Source organism: Chlorocebus sabaeus, chromosome X (genome assembly GCF_047675955.1).
Source record: "Chlorocebus sabaeus isolate Y175 chromosome X, mChlSab1.0.hap1, whole genome shotgun sequence".
Taxonomy (NCBI): domain Eukaryota; kingdom Metazoa; phylum Chordata; class Mammalia; order Primates; family Cercopithecidae; genus Chlorocebus; species Chlorocebus sabaeus.
The window spans coordinates 979,328-992,579 of record NC_132933.1 but is presented as its reverse complement, the minus strand read 5'-3'; the positions used below and the strand labels follow the sequence as shown (position 1 = coordinate 992,579).

Here is a 13,252-nt window from a genome sequence, read left to right as displayed (position 1 = left end):
TCATCGATTACATTTAACTCTCCCCCAGTCTCCTTATTCGACAGCTAAGCACACAGACATCAATTTCTGTCTATGTATAAACATCTGTGCTATACCAAAACCCATCCTTACAGTAGTTGTATCCTCTTAGGCTTGAAGAATTCTAAGATATTTTATTCACCACATGGTATCTAACTATGCCTTATAATAACATATATATAGAACTTCAATAGATTGTAAATATGGCATTTCATATTGGGAAAAAGACATTATTTAATATGATGTTGGGTGTGAGCCCTTTGCCATGCTATGCAAAATAGAAATTCTAGATGGATCAAGGACTAAACAAAAATAAAATCATATATAAAATATGACATTTTCTGTCATACTTTTATGATAGAAAATTCTATGAGTGGATATTTTTATAATCTTGCTGCAGAATAAGCTACTCTAAGCATGTCATAAAACCCAAAGCCATAAATGAAAATACTGATAAATTTATAACATAAAAATGTAAAGCTTTCATATAGCAAAACATTGTTTAAAAAAGATAAAAGATTAATGACAAATTAAGTAATTTCACAGCATATACGACAGACATTCAATTAAGATTGTTAATGTACAAAGAACTCTTATAAACTAATTAAAAAAAAATAGTTCTGGCTGACGCCTGTCATCCCAGCACTTTGGGAGGCTGAGGCAGAAGGATAGCTTGAGCTCAGGAGTTTGAGACCAGCCTGAGCAACATAGCGAGATCCTGTCTCTACAAGACATTTAAAAATTAGCCAGGTGTGGTGGTGCACGCCTGTAGTCCCAGTTACTCTGGAGGCTGAGGCAGTAGCCTGCCTTGAGCCTGGGAGATTGAGGCTGCAGTGAGCTATGATCATGCCACTGCACTCCAGCCTGGGTGACATGTGGGGCTTATAACCTAGATGACGGGTTGATGGGTGCACCCAACCATCATGGCACATGTATACCTATGTAACAAACCTGCATGTTCTGCACATATATCCCAGAACTTAAAGTTTAAAAAAATGCAAATCAAGTCTAGGCAACATAGCAGGAGCCTGTCTCTACAAAATATAAAATATTTTAAAAATTTAAAAAATAATAGTTATCCATAGAAGAACGGCAAAAATGGTATCTCAGTTAGGGGTCTATCAGAAAACAGGCTCCCAGGAAATACATAAAATGAAAGTTTTTGTAAAGTCCTCCAGTCTCTCCCAGTTTCTTGCTATGTCATGATAGAAAATCATGGAGTGGCTTGACCATTCTGTGACCCAGCCAGCAGGCCTGAATGAAAATTGGGACCTTGAACATTCCCAGGCACTGATAAAGGTATCTAGGTTGTGACCTAAAACACTGAAAGAAACTGGAGGATCTACTTCCAAGATGGTGCACTCACATGACTATTGCTAGATGACCAAAAGTCCCAGCTTGCCTGGGACTCAGGATTGGCTTCATGGGAGTTTGATCTATGCCGGTCCACAGGGCCCCACACCCTGAGGGGCCCTATGTTTTGTTTGCTCTGATGTCACTGTCTTGAAATTCTTAATAATTTTATCTTTGATCTTGTGTTTTGTAAGGGAAGTTTAATGAGACCGCCTATTTCATCATACTCATTTTCCCCTCCCCACTGACTTTGTTAACATTCTTCTCCCTGGGGCGGAGCAAGATGGCCGAATAGGAACAGCTCCAGTCTCCAACTCCCAACACGAGCGACACAGAAGACCGGCGATTTCTGCATTTTCAACTGAGGTACTGGGTTCATCTCACTGGGGAGTGCCAGACGATCGGTGCTGGTCAGCTGCTGCAGCCCGACCAGCGAGAGCTGAAGCAGGGCGAGGCATTGCCTCACCTGGAAAGCGCAAGGGGGAAGGGAATCCCTTTTCCTAGCCAGGGGAACTGAGACACACAACACCTGGAAAATCGGGTAACTCCCACCCCAATACTGCACTTTAAGCAGACAGGCACACCAGGAGATCATATCCCACACCTGGCCGGGAGTGTCCCACACCCACGGAGCCTCCCTCATTGCTAGCACAGCAGTCTGTGATCTACCGGCAAGGCAGCAGCGAGGCTGGGGGAGGGGCGCCCGCCATTGCTGAGGCTTAAGTAGGTAAACAAAGCTGCTGGGAAGCTCGAACTGGGTGGAGCTCACAGCAGCTCAAGGAAACCTGCCTGTCTCTGTAGACTCCACCTCTGGGGACAGGGCACAGTAAATAATAACAAACGCAGCAGCTCTGCAGACGCAAACGACTCTGTCTGACAGCTTTGAAGAGAGCAGTGGATCTCCCAACACGGAGGTTGAGATCTGAGAAGGGACAGACTCCCTGCTCAAGTGGGTCCCTGACCCCTGAGTAGCCTAACTGGGAGACATCCCCCACTAGGGGCAGTCTGACACACCACACCTCACAGGGTGGAGTACACCCCTGAGAGGAAGATTCCAAAACAAGAATCAGACAGGTACACTCACTGTTCAGAAATATTCTATCTTCTGCAGCCTCTGCTGCTGATACCCAGGCAAACAGGGTCTGGAGTGGACCTCAAGCAATCTCCTACAGCTACAACCTACAGCTGAGGATCCTGACTGTTAGAAGGAAAGCTATCAAACAGGAAGGACACCTACACCAAAACCCCATCAGTACATCACCATCATCAAAGACCAGAGGCAGATAAAACCACAAAGATGGGGAAAAAGCAGGGCAGAAAAGCTGGAAATTCAAAAAATAAGAGCGCATCTCCCCCGGCAAAGGAGCGCAGCTCATCGCCAGCAACGGATCAAAGCTGGACGGAGAATGACTTCGACGAGATGAGAGAAGAAGGCTTCAGTCCATCAAATTTCTCAGAGCTAAAGGAGGAATTACGTACCCAGCGCAAAGAAACTAAAAATCTTGAAAAAAAAGTGGAAGAATTGATGGCTAGAGTAATTAATGCAGAGAAGCTCACAAACGAAATGAAAGAGACGAAAACCATGGCACGAGAAATACGTGACAAATGCACAAGCTTCAGTAACCGTCTCGATCAACTGGAAGAAAGAATGTCAGCGATGGAGGATCAAATGAATGAAATGAAGCGAGAAGAGAAACCAAAAGAAAAAAGAAGAAAGAGAAATGAACAAAGCCTGCAAGAAGTATGGGATTATGTAAAAAGACCAAATCTACGTCTGATCGGGGTGCCTGAAAGTGAGGGGGAAAATGGAACCAAGTTGGAAAACACTCTTCAGGATATCATCCAGGAGAACTTCCCCAACCTAGTAGGGCAGGCCAACATTCAAATCCAGGAAATACAGAGAACGCCACAAAGATACTCCTCGAGAAGAGCAACTCCAAGACACATAATTGCCAGATTCACCAAAGTTGAAATGAAGGAAAAAATCTTAAGGGCAGCCAGAGAGAAAGGTCGGGTTACCCACAAAGGGAAGCCCATCAGACTAACAGCAGATCTCTCGGCAGAAACTCTTCAAGCCAGAAGAGAGTGGGGGCCAATATTCAACATTCTTAAAGAAAAGAATTTTAAACCCAGAATTTTATATCCAGCCAAACTAAGTTTCATAAGTGAAGGAGAAATAAAATCCTTTACAGATAAGCAAATGCTTAGAGATTTTGTCACCACTAGGCCTGCCTTACAAGAGACCCTGAAGGAAGCACTAAACATGGAAAGGAACAACCGGTACCAGCCATTGCAAAAACATGCCAAAATGTAAAGACCATCAAGGCTAGGAAGAAACTGCATCAACTAACGAGCAAAATAACCAGTTAATATCATAATGGCAGGATCAAGTTCACACATAACAATCTTAACCTTAAATGTAAATGGACTAAATGCTCCAATTAAAAGACACAGACTGGCAAACTGGATAAAGAGTCAAGATCCATCAGTCTGCTGTATTCAGGAGACCCATCTCACACGCAGAGACATACATAGGCTCAAAATAAAGGGATGGAGGAAGATTTACCAAGCAAATGGAGAACACAAAAAAGCAGGGGTTGCAATACTAGTCTCTGATAAAACAGACTTTAAACCATCAAAGATCAAAAGAGACAAAGAAGGCCATTACATAATGGTAAAGGGATCAATTCAACAGGAAGAGCTAACTATCCTAAATATATATGCACCCAATACAGGAGCACCCAGATTCATAAAGCAAGTCCTTAGAGACTTACAAAGAGACTTAGACTCCCATACAATAATAATGGGAGACTTCAACACTCCACTGTCAACATTAGACAGATCAACGAGACAGAAAGTTAACAAGGATATCCAGGAATTGAACTCATCTCTGCAGCAAGCAGACCTAATAGACATCTATAGAACTCTCCACCCCAAATCAACAGAATATACATTCTTCTCAGCACCACATCGTACTTACTCCAAAATTGACCACGTCATTGGAAGTAAAGCACTCCTCAGCAAATGTACAAGAACAGAAATTATAACAAACTGTCTCTCAGACCACAGTGCAATCAAATTAGAACTCAGGACTAAGAAACTCAATCAAAACCGCTCAACTACATGGAAACTGAACAACCTGCTCCTGAATGACTACTGGGTACATAACAAAATGAAGGCAGAAATAAAGATGTTCTTTGAAACCAATGAGAACAAAGATACAACATACCAGAATCTCTGGGACACATTTAAAGCAGTGTGTAGAGGGAAATTTATAGCACTAAATGCCCACAAGAGAAAGCAGGAAAGATCTAAAATTGACACTCTAACATCGCAATTAAAAGAACTAGAGAAGCAAGAGCAAACACATTCGAAAGCTAGCAGAAGGCAAGAAATAACTAAGATCAGAGCAGAACTGAAGGAGATAGAGACACAAAAAACCCTCCAAAAAATCAATGAATCCAGGAGTTGGTTTTTTGAAAAGATCAACAAAATTGACAGACCACTAGCAAGACTAATAAAGAAGAAAAGAGAGAAGAATCAAATCGACGCAATTAAAAATGATAAAGGGGATATCACCACCGACCCCACAGAAATACAAACTACCATCAGAGAATACTATAAACACCTCTACGCAAATAAACTGGAAAATCTAGAAGAAATGGATAATTTCCTGGACACTTACACTCTTCCAAGACTAAACCAGGAAGAAGTTGAATCCCTGAATAGACCAATAGTAGGCTCTGAAATTGAGGCAATAATTAATAGCCTACCAACCAAAAAAAGTCCAGGACCAGATGGATTCACAGCTGAATTCTACCAGAGGTACAAGGAGGAGCTGGTACCATTCCTTCTGAAACTATTCCAATCAATAGAAAAAGAGGGAATCCTCCCTAACTCATTTTATGAGGCCAACATCATCCTGATACCAAAGCCTGGCAGAGACACAACAAAAAAAGAGAATTTTAGACCAATATCCCTGATGAACATCGATGCAAAAATCCTCAATAAAATACTGGCAAACCGGATCCAGCAGCACATCAAAAAGCTTATCCACCATGATCAAGTGGGCTTCATCCCTGGGATGCAAGGCTGGTTCAACATTCGCAAATCAATAAACATAATCCAGCATATAAACAGAACCAAAGACAAGAACCACATCGTTATCTCAATAGATGCAGAAAAGGCTTTTGACAAAATTCAACAGCCCTTCATGCTAAAAACGCTCAATAAATTCGGTATTGATGGAATGTACCTCAAAATCATAAGAGCTATTTATGACAAACCCACAGCCAATATCATACTGAATGGGCAAAAACTGGAAAAATTCCCTTTGAAAACTGGCACAAGACAGGGATGCCCTCTCTCACCACTCCTATTCAACATAGTGTTGGAAGTTCTGGCTAGGGCAATCAGGCAAGAGAAAGAAATCAAGGGGATTCAGTTAGGAAAAGAAGAAGTCAAATTGTCCCTGTTTGCAGACGACATGATTGTATATTTAGAAAACCCCATTGTCTCAGCCCAAAATCTCCTTAAGCTGATCAGCAACTTCAGCAAAGTCTCAGGATACAAAATTAATGTGCAAAAATCACAAGCATTCTTATACACCAGTGACAGTCAAACAGAGAGCCAAATCAGGAATGAACTTCCATTCACAATTGCTTCAAAGAGAATAAAATACCTAGGAATCCAACTTACAAGGGATGTAAAGGACCTCTTCAAGGAGAACTACAAACCACTGCTCAGTGAAATCAAAGAGGACACAAACAAATGGAAGAACATACCATGCTCATGGATAGGAAGAATCAATATCGTGAAAATGGCCATACTGCCCAAGGTAATTTATAGATTCAATGCCATCCCCATCAAGCTACCAATGAGCTTCTTCACAGAATTGGAAAAAACTGCTTTAAAGTTCATATGGAACCAAAAAAGAGCCCGCATCTCCAAGACAATCCTAAGTCAAAAGAACAAAGCTGGAGGCATCACGCTACCTGACTTCAAACTATACTACAAGGCTACAGTAACCAAAACAGCATGGTACTGGTACCAAAACAGAGATATAGACCAATGGAACAGAACAGAGTCCTCAGAAATAATACCACACATCTACAGCCATCTGATCTTTGACAAACCTGAGAGAAACAAGAAATGGGGAAAGGATTCCCTATTTAATAAATGGTGCTGGGAAAACTGGCTAGCCATAAGTAGAAAGCTGAAACTGGATCCTTTCCTTACTCCTTATACGAAAATTAATTCAAGATGGATTAGAGACTTAAATGTTAGACCTAATACCATAAAAATCCTAGAGGAAAACCTAGGTAGTACCATTCAGGACATAGGCATGGGCAAAGACTTCATGTCTAAAACACCAAAAGCAACGGCAGCAAAAGCCAAAATTGACAAATGGGATCTCATCAAACTAAAGAGCTTCTGCACAGCAAAAGAAACTACCATCAGAGTGAGCAGGCAACCTACAGAATGGGAGAAAATTTTTGCAATCTACTCATCTGACAAAGGGCTAATATCCAGAACCTACAAAGAACTCAAACAAATTTACAAGAAAAAAACAAACAACCCCATCCAAAAGTGGGCAAAGGATATGAACAGACATTTCTCAAAAGAAGACATTCATACAGCCAACAGACACATGAAAAAATGCTCATCATCACTGGCCATCAGAGAAATGCAAATCAAAACCACAATGAGATACCATCTCACACCAGTTAGAATGGCGATCATTCAAAAGTCAGGAAACAACAGGTGCTGGAGAGGATGTGGAGAAATAGGAACACTTTTACACTGTTGGTGGGATTGTAAACTAGTTCAACCATTATGGAAAACAGTATGGCGATTCCTCAAGGATCTAGAACTAGATGTACCATATGACCCAGCCATCCCATTACTGGGTATATACCCAAAGGATTATAAATTATGCTGCTATAAGGACACATGCACACGTATGTTTATTGCAGCACTATTCACAATAGCAAAGACTTGGAATCAACCCAAATGTCCATCAGTGACAGATTGGATTAAGAAAATGTGGCACATATACACCATGGAATACTATGCAGCCATAAAAAAGGATGAGTTTGTGTCCTTTGTAGGGACATGGATGCAGCTGGAAACCATCATTCTTAGCAAACTATCACAAGAACAGAAAACCAAACACCGCATGTTCTCACTCGTAGGTGGGAACTGAACAATGAGATCACTTGGACTCGGGAAGGGGAACATCACACACCGGGGCCTATCATGGGGAGGGGGGAGGGGGGAGGGATTGCATTGGGAGTTATACCTGATGTAAATGACGAGTTGATGGGTGCAGCACACCAACATGGCACAAGTATACATATGTAGCAAACCTGCACGTTGTGCACATGTACCCTACAACTTGAAGTTTAATAATAATAAATAAATTAAAAAAAAAAAAAAAAACCTTCTTCTCCCTTTGAGTCTCACTGAACTCCAATGCATTGTGGGTCCACTAGAATGTTATGCTCATGGGCATTGTGTACATTCTTTGCTATTCTATTTGCACATAGTGTTTACAATGCATTTTTACATTGTGGTAAAATTGTAGTAAGAACACAACATGGTATCTGCTCTCTTGACAAATTTTTAAGTGCCCAGTATGGTATCGTTAGCTATATGCACAATGTTGTACATTAGATCTGTAGAACTTAATTCATCTTGCATAACTGAAACTTTTTTTTTTTTTTTTTTGAGATGGAGTCTCACTCTGTTGCCCAGGCTGATGGAATGCAATGGCATGATCTCGGCTCACTGCAACCTCCACCCGCCTCCCGGGTTCAAGCAATTCTTGTGCCTCAGCCTCCCAAGTAGCTGGGACTACAGGCGTGTGCCACAATGCCCAGCTAATTTTTATATTTTTAGTAGAGATGGGATTTCGCCATGTTGGCTAGGCTGGTCTCGAACTCGTGCCCTCAGGTGATCCACCTGCCTTGGCCTCCCAAAATGCTGGGATTACAGGTGTGAGCCACCATGCCCAGCAGCATAACTGAAACTTTATGCCCATTGAACAGAAACTCCCATTTCTCTCTCAGTCTCTTTCTCTCTCCATATAAGCTGTTCACCTGGATTGAGACTCCATTTCTGATTTATTTTATTCAGCCTCTCATGAATTAAACCATTTTTACTCTGAGTTCAATTTAATCTGGTTTTCTACCTCACTAATTTGGTTTTCTAGAGTGTCCATCTTGCTATTCAGTGCCCCATTTGTTTTACAAATATCAGTGCTCACATTTTTATTTCCAGTGTAAAAACACAATTCTCAAAGGCATTTGTTTGTATGTGTCAATGTTTTATTTAACTCATTACTGAAGAAACCAGCAGGAAAATAAAAGAACTAGTTCCATGAACATTTGAGAAATAGAGATGTATATAGTCAATGGGAAAAGAATGCCAAAACAAGATTGCCAAGTTAAACATAACAGGAAATAAAACCATATCACCTTTGGGGTTAACTCTTCTACCGGGCTATAAAACAAAACAACTTATTCATTTCTGTAAGTTAGCCTCTAAATGTTAAGAACTTCACAGGGCTATAAACCATTTTCACCTTTATCATTTGTGGATTGTGACTATACTGTGACAGCTATGTTATAGTTTCCAAAGCGGTCAGCTCAGGGTCAAGCAGGATTATTAGAAAATACTCCAGCATAGAAAATAAGTAGCCATTCTTTTGCCTTTTCTCAGATTGGGATCCATTTTTCTTTCATATTAGGATCTCCTATTTTCAAATTGCCCTGGGTTGCAATCTTCGGATGCTTCCTCCAACTGCTCTATAACTTATCCTTGCCTCCAGTCCCCTTTACTAAATCAGGAGATTCTGTGTAGTCTTAGTGAAGGGGTCAGGCAGATGGAAGGAGCAGTAAACCCTTCGCAATCTTATTGGGGTGGAGGGCAAGATGGGGAATCCTACTGTGTGGTGACATGGCAGGCTGGAGTGCTTTTTCAGTTTTCACCAGTCCAATTTTCTTCTGACTTCCTTGATACTTCAACTATGTAAGTGGGACTCTAGTTTTCAGTCATGGTATAAAATTTCCCATTACATTTTTGTTGTGTTATTTTCAGCAGGAAATTAGTAGAGGGAGCGAGTAAACTGAGTGCATTATTATAGCACAGTAAGCACTCATAGGGGCAGACTATGCTGTTGTTGTGTTGTGTCACAGGGCGAACCTCAAAGCTGGGGTTCAACTTGAGAAGTCACATAGGTTCTTGGCTTTGCACAGGAAGGAATTCAAGAGCGAGCTGACAGACTTAAGTGACAGCAAATTATTAAGACATAAAAGAATGAAAGGGTGGCTATTCCATAGGCTGGTTGGCTATTTTTATGATTATTTCTTGATCACCTGCTAGACAAGGGGTGGATTATTTATGAGTTTTCCAGGAATGGGGTGTGGAATTCCTGGAACTGAGGGTTCCTCTTCCTTTCAGACCATGTACAGTAACTTCTGGATGTTGCCATGGCATTTGTAAACTGTCGTGGTGCTGGTGGTAATGTCTTTTAGCATGCTAATGCGTTAGGATTAGTGTATAACGAGCAGTGAGGACCACCAGAGGAAGCTTTTGCTGCCATCTTGGTTTTGGCAGGTTTGGCCAGCTTCTTTACTGCATCCTGTTTTATCTGCAGAGTCTGTTGAACTCCTATCTCAGGGCATGTGCCTCTTAGTACAGCAGATGTCAACAAAGTTTTGAACTGTTTGCTATCAGTTCCATTTCTTCCTGTCCCCCCAGGATTCATTATGGAAATTTATGATTTTCAAAGAATTTGCTAGATCTTTAGGACTTTATGTGGCACTACCTCAAAGATTTAAAAAATCCATCTTCATTTATTACGAAGTAGGCCAAATACAAAATACAAAGTTTGTATCTCCTATCCCAGATAACCATGGATTTTCCTCATATTTCAACAGAAATATTAAATATATGTCCTTAGAAGCCTATTATCATCATCATTTTCTTTCTTGGCCATCACAAATTTCAAGAAGACATAGTTATTTTGTTTCAAAGCTTTCAACAATTCCATCCTCCTGACTTATTTTTTATTGGTCAGAGTTAAGACCAAATGGTTTTATGTCTACATCTTTCTGAGATTAAATCTATGGACACTCATCAGAAAAATGCACATTTGCATTTATACAGAATGTCCCATATAATTTCAGGAAACTTAGGGATTCTTGAACCCTATCTATAATTCTCAGTTTAAGACTGCTAGTTTTGGAGATAAGAATGTGCCCCTCATGACTAAATAACATAATTATGTCTATGTGTAAGGAAGCAAAAACAACTTTTTGCCTAGTTACATTGGAAGGAAGGAATAATCTGGGAGCAGCTGCAGAAAATAGGTAAGAGTTAAGTTAAATTGGATGCACCCTCCTGGCCCCACACCAAATAAATGCAGGATTAATGATAGTTAATTCAGGAGGCTTCAAGGCAGTGTCTGCTAGGACTGTATAGTTTAAATACATAGCAAAATAATGGGGCCATGGACAATGTGGGGCAGGAAGTAAACCGAAGGTCAGCCCAAAGGTAGAAGGCAAGCCAGGAAGGGACACTGCCCTGGAGCTGAGGAGGGAGGGGTGCGGGCACTGGCAGGTGCTGCAGTGGCCACTCTCAGTAGAGCTCCTGTGCCTCACAGCCCAGAACCTCTATCCTCAGGGCAATCTGGTGCACCCAACTCTGGGGATGAATTCGAAGGTAGCGAGTCAGTAACGGTGAGTCTAGAGAGTTCACCACAGGTGTGAAGGAGTCTTGATTTCCCTGAAAAACCTGAAAGAGGAAAGATAGCATTTATTGATTGTCTGACAGGACAGTGGTCACTGCAAAGCACAGATGCTTTTCTCACTTCTAGTTGTTTCCAGTAGTCCAGGATTAAATCCTGGAAGATGACTAGATTACTCTGTCCCACGCATCTGGGACATCTAGAATTAAGAGCACCCTGCTTTGGAGGCCTTCACTCTAGCTAGGCCTTATATCTAGAATGTTCTCACCCACTTTCCAAACCTCAGTGATATTAAGTGCTTTGTCCCGGGTCACACACAGCACCTGTGTTGGATCATCTGGAGATGAGAGTCAGGCTTTGGCCAGCAGACTCCCTTGTCAATGCATTTGCTGTGGCAAGAAGAGTACACAGTAAGAGCTCAGAAAATGGTAGCTATCATTATTAGTTAGATAAACTGGTTTCCCACATGTTGGTGACAACTTTAGAATGATAACGAATGCAACACAGCAAGGCATGCAATTTAATGTGGCTGGGCAACCTTGGCAGGAGGGGATACAGAGAGAAAGAAGTGGGAAGACAGTCTAAGACTCAAGGCATCTTGCTACTCCAGGACTTTGGAGCAAAGGCCACCTATAACTGGGTGGATGTTTGGGAAAATGAAGATCCGAATGTTCAAGTGTGTAATTCAAGGCAACTCTAAAACCCTGTGGGTTTTGTGTGGATTCTGAGGTAAACCTACAGAAGAAAGTCCAGCCAAATGGTGAGAATACGCAAGAGTCTCAGAGAAAAAGGAACAGAATGAAGGTAATGTCCTACCATAGTGCATGCTCTTGCAAGGACAGACACCATGATATCCTTAGGATCTCCTGAGGCAGTTTGTGTGTAAGGAGGCAACTTGCCACCATACCGGAAAGAAGTGGTTAAATAGCAACAAAAGGGCTCCTGCTTCCTGGGACTATTGGGTGACATTTTCCTCTAACAATCCTGGCATCTTCAAGTATGGTGTCGGTTTTACTTCAGATTCCAAATGGGAAGGGACTTTTCCTGGCGAATGCACTGTAAAGTAGCACTGTGTTCCTACAGAGAGTTTAGCTATCAGAACAAAAGAAGTTTGGGCCATCTTCATTAATCTAGCTACATGTCCCCCCTAGGTTCCCAACCCTGGCTGCTTATTGGAATTGCCTTTGGAGCTTTTAAAAAATGATGCATGGGCTAGCTCCCTGCCCCCCCACCCCTCGGGAAGAAATGCCAATTTAATTGGTTTGTTCCCACCTTGGCCCCCTTATTCTCGTCTCCAAGTTCTGCCTAATATAGCCCCAGCCTAAGTCTCTGATCTGTTCTCCCACTGCATTCCTCCTATTCTACTGCATCGCAGATAAACTAATCTTTTAGTTTCTCAACAAGGTCAACTCTTGTTTTATTTAACATGAGAGCCTTTGTATATGTGATTCCCTCTGCTTGGAAGGCTCTTACCCCTTCTGTTTCTTCTTTTATCCATGTTTTTTTACCCTTCAGGTCTCAGTTTAAATACTACCTCTTAAACTAGGCATAGTGGCATGCCCCTATAGTCTCAGCTACTCAGGAGGCTGAGGCAGGAGGATTGCTTGAGCCCAGTAGTTTGAGACAAGCCTAGGCAACAGCGAAATTCTGCCTCAATTTTTTTTCTTTTTTTGAGATGGAGTCTCGCTCTGTCGCCCAGGCTGGAGTGCAGTGGCACAATCTCAGCTCACTGCGAGCTCCGCCCCCCCGGGTTCACACCATTCTCCTGCCTCAGCTTCCCAAGTAGCTGGGACTACAGGTGCCCCCCACCAGGCCCTGCTAATTTTTTTTTTTTTTGTATTTTTAGTAGAGACGGGGTTTCACCGTGTTAGCCAGGATGGTCTCAATTTCCTGACTTTTCCTAACAATTTGTGGAGTGAGACTTTGAGATCATGCAAATATTCTGTTTCACAACAAGTTTTTATCCAATGGTATTAGCAACCCTTAAAGTTCTTTACAAGTATTCAATAGTATATTGATGGTTGCAAACTGATTTTCCAATTATGATCCATTACCCTCATTATTCCTTTTGATGCTCAAATTGTCTCAAATCTAGCCAACAGGAAGCCCTTCAGGCCAGTTGCTGTGTTC

At 41.7% G+C, this 13,252-nt stretch overlaps 1 protein-coding gene across 7 annotated transcripts in view; it reads right to left on the bottom strand.

The window, feature by feature from the left end:
* Positions 1-9,989: 9,989 nt before the first annotated feature.
* F8 (coagulation factor VIII) overlaps positions 9,990-13,252 on the bottom strand; it is a 218,915-nt gene continuing 215,652 nt past the window's right edge. For all 7 annotated transcript variants that reach the window (XM_073013275.1, XM_073013274.1, XM_073013273.1 and 4 more), the window contains one exon: positions 9,990-11,169. In XM_073013275.1, the coding sequence (XP_072869376.1) occupies positions 11,014-11,169 (156 nt within the window). In that variant the 3' untranslated portion in view covers positions 9,990-11,013. The remainder of the gene's footprint in view (positions 11,170-13,252) is intronic.